The 20,349-nt window shown below is 37.5% G+C and overlaps 2 protein-coding genes across 4 annotated transcripts in view; one reads left to right on the top strand and one right to left on the bottom strand.

Moving 5' to 3' along the window:
* Positions 1–2,207: 2,207 nt before the first annotated feature.
* MZT1 (mitotic spindle organizing protein 1) lies at positions 2,208–6,287 on the bottom strand. The gene is made up of 3 exons (XM_071431090.1): positions 6,148–6,287; positions 4,167–4,312; positions 2,208–2,763 (listed from the first exon to the last, which is right to left on the bottom strand). The coding sequence occupies exons 1-3, from the start codon at positions 6,194–6,196 to the stop codon at positions 2,740–2,742; spliced, it is 219 nt and encodes a 72-aa protein (XP_071287191.1). The 5' UTR covers positions 6,197–6,287; the 3' UTR covers positions 2,208–2,739.
* Positions 6,288–6,437: 150 nt separating this feature from the next.
* The window catches only part of BORA (BORA aurora kinase A activator), a 17,838-nt gene continuing 3,926 nt past the window's right edge, over positions 6,438–20,349 (top strand). The window contains exons 1-11 of one of the 3 annotated variants that reach the window (XM_071431089.1): positions 6,438–6,487; positions 7,160–7,330; positions 8,399–8,505; positions 10,822–10,867; positions 12,283–12,364; positions 13,588–13,653; positions 14,409–14,465; positions 16,026–16,243; positions 17,534–17,687; positions 18,760–19,358; positions 19,734–19,865. In XM_071431089.1, coding sequence (XP_071287190.1) covers positions 7,175–7,330; positions 8,399–8,505; positions 10,822–10,867; positions 12,283–12,364; positions 13,588–13,653; positions 14,409–14,465; positions 16,026–16,243; positions 17,534–17,687; positions 18,760–19,358; positions 19,734–19,865 — 1,617 coding nt within the window. In that variant the 5' untranslated portion in view covers positions 6,438–6,487; positions 7,160–7,174. Of the gene's footprint in view, positions 6,825–7,159; positions 7,331–8,398; positions 8,506–10,821; positions 10,868–12,282; positions 12,365–13,587; positions 13,654–14,408; positions 14,466–16,025; positions 16,244–17,533; positions 17,688–18,759; positions 19,359–19,733; positions 19,866–20,349 lie in introns of all 3 variants that reach the window. The other 2 variants (XM_071431087.1, XM_071431086.1) reach the window with 2 other exon arrangements.

The raw sequence follows: 20,349 nt of genomic DNA, 5'->3' as shown, positions 1-20,349 counted from the left end.
ATTGAAAATTACTAAATAGACAAACCATATGATGTTCAGGAAAGCCTGGAATAGAAGACATTTAGAAGCCAGGAGAACACAGAAGAAAAGCAACCAAACATGCTTGCATTGTTCTTATCCTTCCTGAAGCAGCTGCCTTTGACTACAAAAGAAGCTATTGTGTTAGAAAAAACAACTTCTGTCAGGACACGTATAGATATTCCTATGTTTACCTTCTTCAGAGTTCCAGGAGCACGTAAGTAAGGAGCACAGAGGAAAAGCATGTGCTGTTTGCTCAGCTTCGTGGTTAAATGTAGTGGAAGGTGATGTGTGTTACAAATGCAGCCAAGACTTCTCAGCCATCACTGCCAAGCCTCAGCACTCATGTTCACATAGTAGGGATGCTATTAAAGTGATAGACTTACCTTGCACTCCCAATATTTCCAGTATGAAGTTTCCTACCAGAGAGATTTTCTTTTTTATTTCTCACCGGGAAGAAGAAAAAAAAAAACTTTTTGTATTTGTTATGGATAGTATCCCAAACAAAAAGCAGTCAGGAGTTCTCTTACACCACCTTAAGAAACAACATGTTTAGTACATTTAGTACTTTAAGTACTTAAAGTACTAAATTAGTACCCTTTAGTACATTAAGTAACCAATGTTACCATTTAGTTCCATGTAATAATGACAATAATGCACTTTTAGTTTTATAGACATCAAATTGGGGTTTTGAATGTCAAAGACATGCCCTTCTTCTGGAATTCTGCAAGACAAATGGTCTACCAGAAAATGTCCAAATGCATAAAAGCTGTAAATGGTAGATGCAATTTACTGGACAGTTCAAGAATTATGTATAATTTTATAAATTATGTATAAATTGTCATTGCAGTTGTAAGCTGGTTTTAAGCATTTCAAGGACATTGAACCCAAACCAAAATCAAGTTAAAAAAACCCCTCGAAATACATAAAACTAATCAATAGAGTGACATTCAAGGGAAGTCATCAGACTTCCTGTATTACCCAAGGATTTGGCTGTTGAGAAAAGGAAATGCAGCAGCAGAAGCATATATTCTAATAAAGTTTCATTATTATTTTGGGTACATTTACAATAGTTTACTGAAAATTTTCAGAGTTTAAGTTATGCAAGGGAAATCTCAGATTGAGATGTGACTCCTGAGACCAGCGAGAATGCTCCCCAAGTCTTGTCTCATTTTTGACATGTAGTACTGAGTCTAGAGAAAATTAGAACTGAGCTTATTGCTCATTTGTGCTGATCTGACCAGACTTTTCAGGATATTTTACTGAATTTTCAGATTTCTAAAGATAAATTTCATTGTTGATACCTTTTCATACGTCAGCATTCAGGTTATGAACATTTAAAGCCCTTTGTAAATTGCTGCTATGAATGTGCAAAATGAAACCACTTAAAAATTCCCCAGTTTGGTTATTTACAGCATCTTCCTGGAATGATGTTTTGGCCAGGCTAACTGGAAATAAAGGCAAGTGATTCAGTGCAATATAAATATTTTCCTATTCTCTTTGTCAACAATATGAAGTATTTAGCTTTCTTGATTGCTTTTTCTAGCACTATGATCCAGAGTGTGTATGATGTATAAACTCTTCAAGTAAAAAGAACTTTTTATCTCTGCACAAATATAACTTTTGGCTCAACTAAGATTCCAGGTTCATTCCAAATGTGCTTTGCCCTGTTAACCCTGCAGATTGCTTTAGGTCCCGTTAGTGCTACGCTTTGAAAAAAGCATAACAAAAAAAAAAAAAAATTAAAAGCCTTTAAAAACCCTCCAAAAACTTACACAGCAGCAGATGAAGAACACACAAGAAACCATCTTCTTACAAAGTAGAATTCCTGGGTGCAGAGATACTTACTGGATATTAATGGTTGTTTTGGCATCAGTGAAAGTTTCCAGTGCTAAATGAGAAGACATTCCTATACCAAGCAGCTGTTTAAGACTTACTGATACTCATCAACCAAATCAGATGCTTCTCATGTGTGCACTGACTATTGTATTGCAGCAACAATACAGCCTTAATATTTTTAGATCCTACAGTCAGAACAGATGTAACAAATGTGGCATGTGAAACATTCCATGTCATACAAAATTTAAATTTACATACATATCTACATGGATAGCTGAAGAACTTTTGTTATCTAAGTTAAACACTTTTCCCAGCAATTTGAATTGAAATCAAAAGCACAATTCATGACCTACATTATTAAAAAAATGCTTTATTTATTACTTTCAGCTTGAGACTTAAGTTTCTGCCCTTGCTCTAAAATAAAGTCATTATGGGCTTCATTCCTATCTGGACCATAAAGCAAGACTAAAATTGCACATGTAGCTTTTCATCACTGCAATAGATAAAACCCATGACACACTACCACTTCCAAAGGATGCATTAACAAAACTGCACTCATTCTAACAAGGTTTGTTGGTACACACTAATAAATTCAACAAATGTACAATATCGGGCGTGATTTTAAATATACAGGATGCCAAAGAAAACAATTGCACTACATTCACAAACAGTTCACAAAAATACCAATAATATTACTGGTGAACTTTTTAAAAACTTTTCAAAGCTATTATATATATACACCATTCTTTTGAAAACTATTACAGAAATACTCTGAAACCTTCACATACACTTATTCAATTTTTTTTTCTTAATACTGGCAATCTTCAGAGCTCCTGGTAAGTTTAACTTGGCATTCTTCTCATGCAGAGATTTTCTCCCATGTCAGCCTGTCATATTTTCAGCAGCCTAGAAGCAGAAAAAAAATTAACCCAAGTCACCAAAAGAGACATCATGTAGATTAAATTTAATCTTTTTTTGTAACTTTTTAAAATTACCTAGAGAACTTAGGGGTCTAAAAAAAAAAGCTACTTAGGAATTTTTTTTCTAATGAACACTACTTTTTCCTAAAAAATAATGCTCTCAGCTGCCATCACCCCTTACTAGAAGAGCCACTGCTGTTTGCTTGTCTTACATCCTGTATCTGAGCCTATCTTACATCCTTTTATCTTGTACATTTCCTCCTAATACTTCCAAGAAAGGCTCAAATGCACAAATATAGTTACCTCTGGAGTTTACTTCACATAATTTATGGTAATTATTACTCATCCATGTAGATTAGTTATTGACACAAAGCTCAGATGAACGACACTAATCATAACTGCATAAATCACACTACCAATTATTTGATTAACAATATTAGTGTTTTTATCACTGAATAACTACAGTCAACAAAGCACAGTTATTGAAGAATGACAATGGTAGATTTTATACCCGTTATGGGACAAAAAGACAAAAGAGAGCAACAGGAATGGGAAACCAGTGAAAGCAATGGAAGAAGTAAAACAGCCCTCAATTGTTTGTATACACAGTTAAATGCATATGTAAGACACATTTAAGTACAGACACAAATACAAAATATGCATGAGCATAGAAAAATGTTAAGTTAAAAATAAAGTCTGAAATCTTCCAGAATAGAAGCAAGATATAGGTTTCCCCTTTCACCTGTCAAAAATAGCCAAATATAAGATGCAGTAGTAAAAAATCCTGTCTGTGATGTTTAGGTAGACAGTAAAGAATGAAAATCCTTTAAAATGCAAGTGAGGTTTTTTTTTTAACCATCTACTAGTTAAACAGGTAAATACACATATACTAATAGCCCTATATATACACACATCATGAAATCCCCGCTTTCTGGTCTTGGGAAAGATTGAAAACATAGGCTAAGGAGGTAAAAGCAATATGTTAAGATGATGTTAACAAGCTGCATGTACCTGTTCACAAGTACTGCGGCATACTCTTAAATCTGAGGTTTTAGTAATGAGGTGATACTCGTTAAAGGAGAAATCTATTTGTGATATTATGCAGGTAAGGGGACAAATGGTGACTATAATAAAAATTTGTGAGTTTTGGTTGTGGTCTTTTTCTTCAGAAGTGTTAGTTTAATTATTTTATTTCTACAAAACAGGTTATTTCTAACATTTCTTGTTTCAAGTCCAGTTGTATTCATTGCCTCCTCTATTGAATAGCTAATTTCCTTGACTTAAAAATTAGTTATAACAAAGTACAATCTACAAACTGAAGTATAGCAAGTTGCACGTGCATCTGACTCTTAAAAACAACTTTATAAGCTTTTTAAACTACAGCATTACCTTTAGAGCTTCTGTAGCCTTGCGCAGCTCTTTAATAACAGAAGATAAGGCTTCTGGATTTATCCCTTGTTCGCAAAGTCGCACACAAATAGACAACGTCTCCATATCCAAGCCAGTGTTTAATATTCTTGAAATCTCAAACAGAACTGCAACAGAAAAAAAATGAAAGCACTTTAGTTCCTACAGACTATGAAATTTCAATGATCAAGATTGTTCTTCATCAACATTTAGATACTACAGCACTTTACAGTGTGAACATGGCAGATGTCCATTGCTGTTTGCAACAATAATTATGCTCAACCTTCTTAAGCTAAAAGCTACAGCTTCTAACATAAACACCATGCTTCCCTGGTTCCGGAAATTTAATACTGGATAACAGGTTTTAAAAAATTAAAAAAAAAAAAAAAAACTGAAAAATTCAACAATTAATATACTTGTCAATTAGGTAAAAGGTAGGCTATAAGAACACTCTGTGCTTTTGGACTCCAGACACTGATGAATTCTTTTCTAGTCTTTAAGTGTTGAGGAAGTCTTTGGCAGAGAGATGTAGCAGTTTCTCCACAACAATTCTGAGCTCTTAACAACTTTGCAGACAACAACTGCTAAATGTCTGTATCTATCTTAAATAAAATATATACATAGTTACACAGGAAGTCTGGGCTCCTAAATCTGAAGATTGGTAAACTGTCCTTATCTGTTCTCAAAAGCCTTACTTTGTCTTTAAATCTGCCTGTTGTCCCTCCTGTCTAAAGCATTCCTGCAGAAGTGGAAAGAGGGAAGTTGTCAAGTACAGTTACTAGAACTTTTATTCTTTGTCCTTCCCAAAGAAGTCACTCTCTATCTGCACAAAATGGTTTTACCCTCTTGCAGCATCAGAGGAGCCATAGTGATCCTGCTAGTCCTACCTTGCCTCCAGCAGCAGGTCCGAACATGAAGATCACTGGCTGAAATGCTAATTTTTACACCAGCTCAACTCATGAAGGTCTGTACTAAAACACCCTTTTGTAACAGCAGCTATAACCTCAAGAGAAGGGAAGATGCTGAGAAAATAACAAATTCATAGCACTATCCCTTGAACATTCTACTGTGCCTCTACTCCCTCATTAGGGCATTTTCAGAGAAAGGCTCCACATTGAACAACCCTTAACAGACTGCCTGGCTGCTTTCCACCCTGCATATAAGCTTTTGGTATAGGCATTTTGTGGAATTCCAGAGTCTCACACTACACTGAGAAACAAAAGATGCCAGCTTTGATTCCTCACAGTCAGGCTGAAAGTGAGCACCCCAGCTTCACCCACCTGCTCACATTTCTCACGGCTTATCAATCTCTAAAGTATTTCCCAGTACCCCTTCTCTCACATTCCCCATCCCACAACAGTACCTGAGTTCAGGGTTTGTTTTTTTTCCATATCAGAATCTATTTTAGTTCTGCACCACTGACTACTTTTCCTCAAAGCTTTCACACTATATTGTAGTTCGGGTTGTTCTGAGGGCTTTTTTTTGCACTGTTCTTTGGTTTTACGACATGAGCCTCGAACAAGAACCAAACGTGGGGGTTCAGGTCAGTTCAGGTGCTGCCGCTGACACCGGCCCAGGGCCGCTCCCTCCTCTCTCACGTCATTTACATCAACCGTTACACATAACGAGAAACAACAGCAAATAAATATGTGTATACACACACATATATAAATATATACAGACACCAAAAAACCCCTAGTATTCCATGCTAGCTACCTAGCTAAATTTAAAAAAGAAACAAAACCATGAAAAGGAAAAGCCGCGTCAGGTCCAAAGACACTCGCTCGGCGGGGGCTGAGCTGTCTCACGAAGTAAAACAAAACCTGCCACGCGCTGCATCTTTGGGCAGCCGCAGTCCGCGCCCCTTCCCCCAAGAGAGGCGCCCGTGCGCGCGGCCCACGGCGGGGCCAGGCGCTGCCTCTCCCTCGCGTCCCGCCCGTCGCTATCCGGTGCTGTCACGCACCGTCCATGGTCTCCCTCACGGCGTTCAGGCTCGCGGCGTTGCTCGCCATGGCGACCCCGCCGCGCCCGGAAGCGGAACGCCGCGCGCACGCCCGGGCCCGCCAGCCCCACGTGACGGCCCGGCGCAGCGCGAGCGCGGTGGAGGCGGGCTTTCTTTGAATTCGTGCGGCGGCGGCGCTGCCGATTGGCCCGTTCGAGAGAGAGGGAGTCCTGCCATTGGCCCGACGGTGCACACCGCGCTCCGTGATTGGTCAGAGCCCGAAAAACAAGGCGGGGCTGGTTAAAGGGCCGCCCGGCGCGGCGGGGCGGGAGCGGCGGCGGCGGCCGGATAACGGCGGCAGGTGGCTGTGCCCGCATACTCGGCATTCTCGGCTCTCCCAGCTCACCTGGCATCGCCTCCTCGGCGGCGGGGCCTGGGAGAGCAGCGAGAGGCTCGGCGCGGTGGCACCGTCCCGGGGAGAAGCGTGAGGAGGGGCTCAGCGGGGCCGCTTCCCCCGGGGTTCCCGTTCCTTTCGCGGCCGGGGCCCGGGAGGTGCCTTCTGCCCGAGCCCCGCGAGGCCCGGGACTGCCCCGGCCCGTTGAGGCGGAGGGCGGGCGGTTTTAGCGCCCGGGACCCGCCCGGGGCGTTATTGCTGCCCCGGCCGCTGGGGCTGTTCGGTCACTTCTGGTGTTAGCTGGGTTTGTTTTTTTGTTTGTTTGTTTGTTTTTCGATTTTTGTCTCGTTTGCTTGTTGTTTTGCCCTTGTTTGGGTGTTTGCTTGGCCTTTCTTAATCCCTCCTTTCGTGTTCTTTCTTAACTCGTTTTCATAGTTTCTGTTTCCTTGCAGTTATTCGTACCCGCCTTATTTATTAACTTTATGCCATTAGGTCCAATCCATAGCTAACTTCGTTTTTGAAATGTTGCTGGTTCCTTAAAATGATTAATTCTCTCTGCCCAAAGCCTTCATGGCGGCCCTAAAATGTCAAAAGTGTGATTTCGTTGTTATCCCTAATTTTGCTCTCCCTGTTTTTCAGGTATAGCTTAGTGTTATGGGTGATACAGAAGAAGCTAAAATGCAGATAACGCCAGAAACTCCAGGACGAGTCACAATCCTGAACCCTTTTGAAAGTCCCAGTGATTATTACACTCTTCAGGAGCAGATTGTTTCCAGTCCTTCAGTCTTTAAGTCAACGAAGTCCTCATCTGTAAGATCTAGTCGTTAGTTGTGTAACTATACAGATGTAGTGCTAATATTTTCAAATGCATTAAAAGGGGTATTTTGTTTAATGTACTTCGACATATGTACCAAGCTAAAGAGCTTTGGTGGCATTTGGAGTTCCTTCTCTTCACAGAACTGTGCTGCTTTTAAATACTAATATTGCCACTTAGTCTTCCTCCCTGCCTAAATTTATTTTGTCTTTAGATATTAGTGATTGAGTGCTAAAACCAGTAGAAAGTAGATAAGATTAGTTGTTGGATGTGGTACTCTGGTCCTACTTACAGTGCAGAAAACCAGTTTCTACTTAGATGCTGAGTAGGCCGGTTGCAAAAAAAAAACTTATGCAAATTGCACTTATGTTGTGAGCTGTTTGTGTACTCAAGTCAATGATTTTGTGTATCTGTGACTGGTTTTTTCATTGCAAATTACATACTAGTTTGCAGTTGAAATTATTTTCTGATAAGCAGTAGAGGTGAATCTACTAATGAAACTAAAAAGACTCACTTGGTAGTTACTTCTCCAAATATATTTGAACGGTACTTTGTTAAATAAAGGCATGAAGCTTCTTATTTCTGAATTGGATTTTGCTGTGCCCTGTGTATGACATTTATGAGGGAAGCGTTGCTGAATGTGCAGGCATTTGCAGCTCTGGTCTTAGAAATGGGAACTGAAAGGAAGACTGCTCTATTATTTGGATAACTTGGGTTAGGATACTGAGTTTCTGTGGAGCCACAGTTTGGATTGAAGAAGCAATTTAAGTTCATCCCAAGTTATTTATCTTTAGTAGACCTGTCCATAGGAATTGAGAAGAAACTGATACCTTGGTTTGTGAGTACCAGCTGTAATCTTCCACTTCAGTATTACTACCAGCAGGATAAGAAGCCTGACTGACTTACTTTTTTTTAGAGTAGATCATTTAAATAGGAACACTTTTGATTGTTTTTGACAGAAACTATATGGAAGTTGTGATTGTATTGTTCCATTGAGATTTGTGCTGTGGTTTTATTTTTCTCTTTAGAATAGCAAGCATTAAGATGCCTGTTTCTTTCTTTAGACACCAGGAAAATTCAGATGGTCTATTGATCAGCTTGCTCTAATAAATCCTGTGGAAATAGACTCGGAAGACATTCGACGCCAAGGAATGTATTTGAGCCGTGCTAGGTAACTTACAATTTATTTTTATGCAGCTAACTTAGCTTTAATACTAGTATACTTGTTCTTATGCTTTATTAACATTTCAGCATAGCATTAAAGACTTTTTAATAAAATCTTCTTACACAATTTTTTACGTGATGATGATATAATATTTAGATGAGGCTACCTCTGTGTTGCTTCCTTTTAGTGTTAAGAGCTGCTGATTCACTCTGATTGCAGTTTGGAAGACAGCCAGATAAAAGCAGCTAGTGGAAGCTAGAAAATGTCTTGCCAGTGATCATTACCAGGCTACCTCTTCTGCTCCTTTTTACAACACAGTTTATCTTCTCAGAGTGCTCCATAGTGAGGTTTCTTTGGTCCTAGGGCTCCTGCAGAAGGGTAGACGTGCTGGGGAAACTAGCTGGGGAAGCCCCAGCAGTCTCTTTCAAAGATATAGATTAATGTGAAGGAGGGGGCTCCAGTGCTAGTTACTTGAAATAGTTTGGGAACCTTACCTCAACTTTTTTTCCTTCTCTGAAATAACTTGCATGAGAAAAATGGGTGGGTAAAATGTCTTGGTATTTGGAACTTATCTTGAGGGATAATTTGACATGCAAGTGGTAGAGAGTGCCAAGTGAAAGTATCCAGGGAGAACCTTAATGGTGAACCCTGTAGACTCTCCTGTACATTTCTCAGATACAAACTTGCAGAAGGAACTGCTCCTCAAGGCATGAAGCACTGCAGGAATAGAGTAATGAACCTGTCCTGTCTAGATCAGATTGCTCAGTCGCATCCACCTTGATCTTGAATGTTTCCAGGGATGGGTCATCTACCACCTCTCCAAGCAACCTGTTCCAGTGTTTCAACACCCTCATCACAAAAACTTACTGGTTTTAGTGTCTGACTGAACCTACAGCTCTCTTTTTGAATAATAAAAGCTGTAGGACTATTACTGTCCCCAGCTGTATCTGAATCACCAGGTCTTAATGTTTCCTGTCCTTTCTCTAGCAGTCAGTAGGTTTCAGACTAATGCTTTTTATATGTTTTAAAGCCTTAAGCCCAATGTTTTTAGGGAGTTAATTACATTGTTTCTGGAACCTTACTCAGATAAACTAGCTTTAATGGAGAAGACTTGGGTGACAGTTCCAGTGATGATGAGTGACATGGCCTATAGATATAAACATGCATTGTCTCAGTGGGTCCTTTCAGTCTGTCCCACTGTTTCATAATTACTGTGGTTCATTTTTTTTTTAACTATCTGCTGTGACTAGAAAGAGGCTAGTTTGACTGTGTGTAGATTTGCTGTGTCCATGCTTGCATACACGTACATGAATCCACAGGGATTGTATGCTTGTTTTTTGGTATAATAATCTGCAAGAGTCTTCATAGATCTGTCGCTTCAGCATCATCTAGGCAGATGTAGTTGAAGGTGGCATGTCCAAACGTTGCAGATATATTCAAAGTCTGATAGGCATAAAAGAGAGAGCTGTGAGAGTTTATGTATTTGTCACATCTGTGTGTGCTTGTGTATATAATAATATCTTGTTATCTGACTGATTTCTAAAATTATTCAAGGGTAATTCAGGTATATGAACTGTGAATGAAAGTATTAGGTGGTTCAGCTAAGAAAATGATGAACGTTTATAAGCTTCAAAAAATTTTACAGTAAATTACACTGTAGTAACTGAAAGTCAGGCTTGAAGGTGACCGTTAGAAGAAATATAAATAGAGAATCTCACACATCATGAAGTAACTACAATATTTTTTTAAAAACAAGTTAAAAGCTGCATAAGGAAATATTGTCATTGGTAGAAACTGAAACTGAAGAAGCTGTGGCAGACTGGGTATTTCACTAGAGAGAACTCTGTGCTGGGAAAGTGGGCTGTGTCAGGAATTTGAGTGTGCAAATTCCAGGAGTGTTTTCAGTTGCCTTTTAATTCCTTACAGCTCAGTTTTTTAGTCTGCTTGGTTTTATAGTGCAAGTCTAATCTCATGTGAATTTTAATAGTAAAATGTGTTCATATAAAATTATTCTGGAAGATCAGTTGTGATTGAGTTTTTGTCCAGACATGCTGAGTAAACAGAATATTTGCTATTATGTACTTTTAAATTGTACAAATATTTTTCAAATCAACTGAATTGAGAAGTGCATTTATATTTCTAAATTTATGTATGAGATCATTGCATGTAAGAGTAAAAACATCATCAGATTTAGGGTTTAGTGCAATTTAATTTATTAAGTTCCTCTTGAGCATCTATAAATTATTATATGGCTGGACTTTACATCTTTTCCAACTTACGTGATGGTTTTGATAATTGAGTTGTTTTTCATTTGTTACTTAGAATTGATAAGGAGACAGAAGACAGAAGGCAAAAAGCTATTGAGGAGGTAATAAAACTTCATGCTATCAAATATTGATTTGTCTACAGAAAGGATTCCCGTCTTTTACAGGATTTCAAAACCCAGAAGCCTATTATATTTCAGTAAGAAAGTAATTTTGTGCCCTCATCCCTTGCACTTGTAGCTGGGAATCCACACACTCCTTTTCTTCCCCTCTTTTTTCAGAACACATGTAGGTCAAAACAAGTGATTTTTTTCTTTTGTTTTTCTTGGCTAGTGGTAATGTGGCTGTAATAGAACTCTTACTAACTTCAGGTTAGAAACAATGATTGAGAATTTGGGGGTTTACAGTAACAGTTGGAGTGATACTGCATTTTTTGAAATATTGGAGAATTTGTGTGGGTTTTTTGTTTTTTGTTTTTTTTTTCATTCTTCCAAAGTCTGCTTTGTTGGATGGAAGACTTGATTCTGGTAGCTTGTATTTTCCCATCCATTTTTCATTTTGTTTTTCACTATTCATTTGGCTAGCAGAGAAGGAAAAATGAAATGTTAAAAATATTCACTGCAGAAATCTCCCATGTTGTTTTCAATAAAAAAAATAAGATAAGTCTCTGATAGGCAGGTCTATCAGTTTCTTTCTCTACAAACAAAAAATCTTTTATGGTTCCATAAAAGAGCTGTGTAGTTGACCTGCAGCTAAGATGCTCTGTTCTAAATTTGCATTAAAAGGGATGTTTCCTCTTTGTGAGGTATAACCTAATGGATTATGCAGCTGAACAGCTTGAAACCCTGTCTCTGATAAAAGTTATACCTTTAATAGCTGCATGCTTCAAGCTAAGTTTTTTTCATTTACTTTGAGTCTTGCATTTTTTTGAGAACAGGATTTGCCATGTGTTTCTTGAAGCTTTGTAGTAGTGTTTGTCTCCTTAGCATCAGGGTGTTTCTCAGTGCAACTGTGATGGTAGACAGTTTCTGGTTCACAGAAAAAGACTGAACTGCCAGTATTCAAGTGTTTTACCACTAACCAGTTCAGCTAAATACACTGACACTAATAATGTTGCCAAAAAGCTTTGGTTTATCACTTTTACTGTTACTGCAGTGTCTGTTACTTCTGTGAAATTCTCAATTGTCAAAATAAAACATAACAAACTGAAATTTTAAAACTAATTATTTTTAAACTACTATGCTAGAAGCATGGTAGTGACAATTCAATTTTTAAAATGATTAATTACTGCTAAGTGAAACTTGTGTGTAGTTTTCACTCTGCAAACTTGAAAGATCTGAGGTGCTGTGGGTCATAAAGAGCATAGGGGTCTTCAAATCAAATTGTTTTTTCTTTAACCTCTTTGGGCCTACAATAATGGAATGTTCTACATTTTCTTTTCTTGTTCAGGGTACTAGTCTAAATTTAAAGTTGAAAATTTTAAAAAGTGCTGAGATGGTTTGTTTTTATTCTACTCCAGTTTTTCACAAAAAAACTCATCGTTCCTTCTCCTTGGACTGAACATGAAGGCAAACAAGTTTCTCAGTTTAATTCAACTAAGTGTAAGTTGCTTTTTTGTGTCCACCCAAAATAATATAGCTTTTGGAGAGTTTATCAAGCATATTTTTTTTTTCAACCTCAATTTAAATGTTAAGAACCAGGGATAAAATATGGTACAACTGATTGATTTTCAGCTGTTGTTGCCAAGTGCTTTCTTTGTTTAAAAATTATTTATTAATTGAAAGTCTTGTATAATTTTCCTTTTTCCTATTCTTGGTCTTTGTTCTTAAATTTTTTCTCCATTAATTATCTGTCTGCAAGCATTTTAATTTACACACATAACTTTGTATCTGTAACTATCAACTGTGTTGATACCAGTAATAGCCAAGTCTTCTACTTCACTTTTTTTCTTCAGCTAGTTGCATGTCCTTATATTCCAGCTGCTTTCCTCACCATAAAGCATATTGGAAATAGAATTCTGTATTCTTTTACTAGCAGCATAAATTCCTGTTGTCATCCTGCTAGCTCACTGTCACTAGTGGTGGTGGGTTTTCTAAAATTGTTTCATTTATGCCACTATTAGATTTTGTTCTTAATGCTTTTATTGAAGTTTATATATAACCAGCAGAACACAAAACAAATTGATTACAAGATGGAAAATGTGAGCTATAAAGTACTGTTTGCATGCCCTGTTGTTTGATATGAAAGTCTGAAGTAAGCGGAGACTCTTGGAAGATTTGGAAAAGGCTAAGCTGTTAAATTTTTTATCAAGGAAATGCAGCTTGTGGATAGTTCTTCAATTGTCAGTTGTAATATGGTCACTTTAAGGGCAGAAAACATAAGGCATAATCTGAAAGCTGGTAAAGTGAATGGAGGAAGAAAATAGTCTAATGTGTTCTTCAGCTGCATAAAAAAAAAAAGTTGAAGTGTATCTTCACTTTTCTCCAGTCCAGACTGAATGATTTTCTGGAAATGTGCTTTACTTGAACACAGCCTGTTTAGCTAAGCATGAACTGATTTGTTTTAAATCTGTGTCATCTAGAGACAAGAGGAGACAAAGTTTTGGGCAATGTTGATGCTACTTCGCTAAGCTTTTTTTGAATAGAAACATGCTGAAATTCTTTTGATAGCTGTAATGGTAATTTTTACTCAGTACTCCTTTCTAATCTCTTCCAAACATTGATGCAAAAGTTTTGTTTGGTTGTATTATGTATTTTAACTTAATGTTGCTACATTTCAAAACTATGTACAGTGCATGTTTAAATTTAAGTTCTGTGTTTTCCAGCCATAGATATAAATAACATTTCCCCAATTGGAAGACAGCTGAGCATGCAGCCTGGGAAAAGCAATGGTGAGTAAAAGGCAATACCTAAAATTACAGGCTTTCTGTGAACAAAAAGAATGCATTTTTGATGGATATTTAATTTCAAAAGGAAATTATTTGTTTGTTAGTGTTACTGCAGAAATAGTTTTTCTTGAACTGTATGGTACTGTTAATTTTAATATCCATTTCTCATAGGAATTTAATTCTATTTTACTCCCTTGTATTTTTTCAAGTAAAAAAATAAGTCCCCTGTAGATTGTGGAGTGCATTTTTTCCAACTCAGTGTCTACTTTTTCTGGATTAAAAAGTGAATGTGAGCTTCAGATTTATAAGTAAATTATAAGTTTTGAAAAACCTTTAATATGCTGGATTGTTTTGGGTTAGAGAATCATGATTATTTTCTATGCCAAATAAGTATCAGAAATCCTAATACATATTTTAAACTGTATTGTTTTAGATAAATAGTTACTGTTTTTCCCCAAGGTGTTTTGATTTTTCTGCAACTTCATTTTGAATCCTTCCTTTCTTCAGAGACCTCTCTTCTCAGTTAACATAAAAGCCTCTAGAGAGGCATTCCTAAAACTCTTGGGTTTTTATCTCTGAGCCTAGTGTGCTGCATGCAGTGTTGTTAAATCAGAATCGTACTTCAATTAACACTTTTCCTTATTGCAACTGTAATTTAAATACCTCAATTGCAGTGCAATTTGAAAGTGAATTTTTGTTTCTACAGCTTTTGCAAAGGTCTCACTGTAAGCTAATTTTGTTGGTTTTATTCGTTGCAGCTGCTTGTCAGACAGTTCTGTCCTTGCCAGTGGATTTTAATTTAGAGAAAATACTAGGTATGTAATGTAATACCTAAATTTAATTATGAACGTCTAAATAGAAAACTTGGTTTTGTAATGTTGGCTGGGTTTGTCTTGTGAAATACTGAAAACTAAATGTATGAATGAAAGTTTTATGTATTCTAAATAGGCAGTTACTGCATGACTGGAAATTGTTCTGCCTGCAGGTGGTTGAGGGGAGACCTCATTGCCTTCTACAGTTTCCTCATGAGGGGAAGAGAAGGGGCAGGCATTTGTCTCTTTTCTCTGGTGACCACTGACAGGACCTGTGGGAATGGCCTGAAGTTTTGTCAGGGGCAGTTTAGGTTGGATATCAGAGGGTGGTTGGGCACTGGAACAGGCTCCCCAGGGAAATGGTCACAGCACCAGCCTGACAGAGTTAAAGAAGCATTTGGCCAATGCTCTCAGGGACATGGTGTGACTCTTGGGAAGTCCTGTGCAGGGCCAGGAGTTGGACTTCAGTGATCCCTTTGTGTCCCTTCCAGCTCAGGATGCTCTGTAATTCTAGATAGCCTGTTCCTCTCCCAAACACACAAACAGAGCAGTAATTTGTCTTACCAGAGCTGTTTGTACAGATGCCAGCCAGGAGTCTCAAAGCTCAACCTTGCCTTGAGTAAAGCTGAGCTGTAACTCTGGCTTTACTGTACCTGAAACCATGGTGGGTACTAGAAGTTTTGTGGTGGCAAGAAAGCCATGACTGCAGAGTGAGGAGGCAGGAGTCCAAATTAACTGTCTGATTATAGGTGCTGCATCAAGCAATTGCTGCCATCTCAGGCAAGGGGGCTGGAAGGGGCTGATCTTTTAGCTGATAGGTAGAAACAGTGGGTACAGCCAGCTCAGAGCATTTTGGCTGCATGCTCCTATCCCAGTGCTGAAATTCAGAACCATGACTGTGGGCCAGCAAAACATATTTATTGCCTTTGTTTTTTGTCTTAACAAATGCTTCCATCAATACATAGTTTGGGAGTTGATGAAAAATTTCTCCTACAGGGAATATCTAACTAGAATAGAACAAGAGATAAAAAACCTAAAATAATCTGGTAAACCTGAGCATATTTTAACAGGTCTTAGTTTATGCTTTCCTACTGTAAACAGCTAACTACTTATACTTTAAGTCTAATCTGGTTTGCCTCTGGGTGTATCATGAAGACCATCAAAGCATATGGGAGACCTGAAAAAGAGTCTAGGTTTGCTTGGGTAGTAAAATAATTGCTGTTGACAGCTCAGATGTGAGCAATAATACAGTTCTGGAGAAAGATCAATAAGTATATAGAAGCCAATGTTTTTATTTTTTTAAGTTCAGACTTTAGTATTGAGGGATGATAGGCAGTAGTTCCACTTCTGCCTATCACTCTGTCTTAGTAGACAGAGGTGACTTTTGTCAGGGATGACAAGCAGTCCTTTGGGATAGGTGCCTAAATAGATTAATTAGTTGCTGTATTGGTAAATTAGATTAAATGTTTTAATTTAATTAGATTAAATGTTTTAATTCCTATAATGGAATGTATTTTTTTTTCTACATTCGTATTGGAAACAATTTTTCCCCCACATTTCCAGGTGAATATTTTAGAACTGATGAATTTGCAGATCAGTCTCAGGAAAATCTGAGCTCTTCATCACTCAGAAGAAAGCTGTTTTTAGAAGAGAATGGGAATGTATCTGCATGTTTGTCCCCTTCTTTGCATAGTCCATGTGGTAGTCAGCCACTTGGAGTGCTTTGTTCCATAGAATTATCTCCAGTTCGGTGCAGAAGCCCTCTGGACACATCTAGTTCAGTAAGTAGCCTGTTTTGTAGGCTGGGTCAGATGTACTTTATGGGGGAGTAGGAGTTAGACTAAAACTTGGGTTTGTGTTTTTTTTTCCAGATTCTGAAAAAAAAAAAGTGAACAAAAGTCCTGAAAGAATATATTACTGACTTCTTATTATTTCAAATTATTTCGTTATGCTGCTCTTCTTTTGTATTGGGAATCATGTTTTAATTTTGTTATGAAAAGGGAGTAGGAATTAAAAAATACAAAAGACATGCTGAAAGCATGTTAAAACCTTTTTTTTTGCCCATAAAATGTGTCTACAAAATGTCCTGTTTAAATTCATTAATTGCTGCCTACAATAACAGTTGATATGAACATGTGATATAATTATATTTCCTTTAAATCTCATAAGCTCATTTATAGTGGAAGAAATGATTTGTGGATCTTTGAAGTGCAGTGCTAAATATGCCTTTTTCTTTCCCATTGGCCAGAGTTTTCAGATGAATAGACATTTATTAGAACACAAAACAAAATGTCCATTTTTTAAATTAAACAAGATGAACCTTATCCCCATGTGGACATAGTTAAAGTGGTTTAGGTGATGTATTTTCATCTGTGGGGTGGTTTGAAGTGCATGGAAAAAACCTACCTACACTAGGATAGTGTAGCTTAAAAAAAAAAGGTGACCTAGTAAAGAATTCCTACAATATATTTATAGGGCCAGAAGTGATGGGTGGGTGAGGGAGTGGGTCTCGGGTTTTTGTTGTTGTTTATTTGGAGGGTTTTTTTTTGTTTTGGTTTTTTTTTTTTTTGTTTAGTTGCATGATAGTCTTAAGTAAGGTCATTCTCTTTTCTTAAAGAGAAACACTTTTGTATCTACTGCTGAATTAAGTACATTGGATTACATTAAAATATAAATAGTGGCTGACTTTTATCTGCAGTGATATAAGTAAGAAATTTAGATTAAACACTTGACTAGATACATAGCATTTATTCCCTATTTACATTTCTCATAGTTCTTAACTGTAGTGGATAAAATAGTCCTAGCTGGTATTAGGTGACAGTTTGTGTCCATTGCTCTTTTCCCCTGTGTGGAGGCATAAGGTCCAGGTGAAGAGCTGCAATTGGAATATTTAAGCTAAACTAGAGATTGTCATTGTAAAGGATTAGTCCTTCCCAGTGCTGCCATATTAAGCATTTGAGTTAAAACAATTTTATATATACATGTTAGCCATAGTTTACATTATAAAAATAATGCTCTGTGGGTTTGATGTTTTTTTTTAATTTATTTTTTCCCCTTTCTCCTTTCTGAAGGGTCAGTTTTCATCAAGTCCTATTCAGGGAGGAACAAGAGCTTATAGTCTAGGAAGTATAACCAGTCCCCCATTTTCAGAGGGGTCTCCTGCACCTAATGGTTCTCCTGCCTTTTCACCAATTGCTTTTCACATAAGAAAAACACCACTCTCAGGTATGGTTTAATTGTATATGTATTACTCTATGTTGAGTAATAGATTTTTACTATAAAAACTTCAAAATTCTTACTGGAATGTTTTTCTTTTGGAGAGGCGTTTCTGTGCTTGGCAGACCAGCAGTCTCCTGTATAACACATCTCCTGTTCAGCAGTGAAATATGTGAAACAATGAAGTGTATATGCTTGCAACTCATCAACTAGGGAAAATATTTCAGAAGAAGGCACTGAGACCCAATAAGAATGAAGAAAAGATAAAAGGGTTAATTTAATCTATTGTAGGAGGGGTTTTAAAACCACATGCCTGAATTTAGTCAGGTTACAATTCTGATTTGGCCCAGCCTGAAGCATTTTAATATCAATGGGCAAAGACTGTTTAGCTAGAGCTTTCAAATCATGCCATCATGAAGATTATTTGAAATGAAATGACTAATGAAGAAATCACAAACACTTTATGTCCTTATTGCTCTAGGAAATGTCACTGTTTCATGCTGTGTCTGTACCTGGTAAGGCTTAATGCCTTGTTTATACATGATTTGTACAGGTTTGGCATGATTACACATATTTATACATGACTTTTACACATTTTGATTAATGGTATTTTACACCATTATATATGGATGATGTTGCACAGGTGTTTTCTCACTTGTTTGATCTTTAAACTTCATTGCTGACAAAAAATTTAAATGCCTATAGATTGTGTATTGACATTTGTTTAGGAAAAAATAAATGGGGGACTAATGGACTATACTAAACCAGCCTTCGCCCATTTCCCTTTGAATACTGTATAGTAATGACATTTAAAAATACAAGGTCTCCAATACAGCAAATGATGTCATAGGAAAGAAATTTGGTGGGATAAAAACTTGCCTTTACCATATTCCATGGTAAAATGTATGTATGGGTGATGGGTTTGGTTTTGGGTTTACTTGTTTGGTTGGGTTGGGAGGCAACAGTCAGTGAAATACTCTGTAGTTGGCTATAAATTATTCAGTGGACTGTAGGGCCTTGAGAATTATGAGTTTTTTCTATCAGATATCAGGTGAAGTTAAACTTTGCTCATTTTTTTCAGACCAAAGAAAATTTACATTTCGTTCTCCAGATATTCCTTCTTCCTCAAGTAGGATGACACCCCCAAGTACAAGAAGTCCTTACATAGATGGTTGTTCTCCAATTAAAAATTGCTCTCCTATGAGACTTGGAGCCTGTAGAGGAACTGCCCAATATCAGACTTCTGTCATTAGAATACCAATTGCAGTTGAGAATCATGAGGATGAGGAGGACAAGGAAAACGCTTCTCCAGCAGAAGCTCGCTTCCCAGAAATGGATAATGGAATAAAGGTACATCAGGAAGACAGTGATACTTTTGGACATGGTACACATCTCGTGGTGGCAACTGTGTCTATTGCACCAGATCGCTCAGAAGGTTGTCATCAAAGGTTGTCATCATTTCAGGACATAGAAGGCTTAAAGGAAAATAACACTGTAGACATGGCTGATGCAGCTGAAGTGTCGGAGGAAAACACTTGGATGAAAGAAACAATTGGCAGTAGCAATACACCAATGACCAGCTTTATGACAGGCATTACTTTCAGTATTGAAAGCTCTCGCATGTGCATGTCACCTCTTGCAGAAAGCAGCGCAATTCCTTGTGACAACAGTAGTATTCAGGTAAAAATACAATTTTTGGTTTCTCTGTAAAACTGAGCTCAACATAACTTGGAATATGTACACTAATCTGGAAGTAATTGTTATTTTCTCTTATTGGATATGGCATCCAGGCAGTATTGTGACTTTTATCCATCCCTTCCCTTCATCCCCTCTTTGGGTGGAGTTAGCCTAGCAATTATTTTTGTGTTGCTATGTACATTAGTATATTTAACTTGATCCAAACTCATGCTGTTAACAATTTGCTTTTGTTATTAACTGGTCATAGTTGGTTTGTTGGATTAAGTTCAGTTAATCAAATGCAAATCATACTAGGTATATGAGGGATTTATTTGTGTTAAATGACTACATTTTTCAAGCCCAGCTTTTTGATTTCAGGTGGACAGTGGTTACAATACACAGACTTGTGGAAACAGCATTATGGATACTGCAGGGGCTGAGAACAGTTGCAGAGAAAATGATGTGAACACTATTGTGTTTCAGAATAAATCTCAGCTGCTTAGAACAAAGGTAGGATTTGTGGTTAAAAAGTGATAGGCTTCCCATCTAAAGCATCCCATTTTATTTGGTTTCAGGCACCCTGAGAGGAGAGAGTGTCAGATGATGATAAAGATGTTGATGTAGTGTCAGTTCAGAGACTATATTGAATAAATGCAGGACAAATATCTTAAACTGGCAAAAAAATGAATGTTTCATGATAAAGCAAAGGCTGTTTTGGAGGAAACTGAGGTATATGCATGAATAGTAGTAGTGAGGCTGTTCATGACTATTGTAGTCAGTCTATAATTTTTGTTTCTTCTTGCTAAGTTTTAAGCATGTGCCTGTGGAGAAGGACATTTCTGGAGAAAAATTGTCTGCTGCAAATTTTTATAAACTTAGTGTTGAGTCCTAGACCATACCTGGCATGCTGACTTGGTGGGGAACTTTCTGCATGGTTACAGTCTTTTTACAAGCCCTTTGAGGACCTATCAGAAAAACACATTACAAATGATAA

The sequence above is a fragment of the Agelaius tricolor genome, unplaced genomic scaffold (genome assembly GCF_023055355.1).
Source record: "Agelaius tricolor isolate 1412-34295 unplaced genomic scaffold, bAgeTri1.0.p SCAF_7, whole genome shotgun sequence".
Lineage (NCBI taxonomy): Eukaryota > Metazoa > Chordata > Aves > Passeriformes > Icteridae > Agelaius > Agelaius tricolor.
This window is presented reverse-complemented; position numbering and strand designations above follow the sequence as displayed.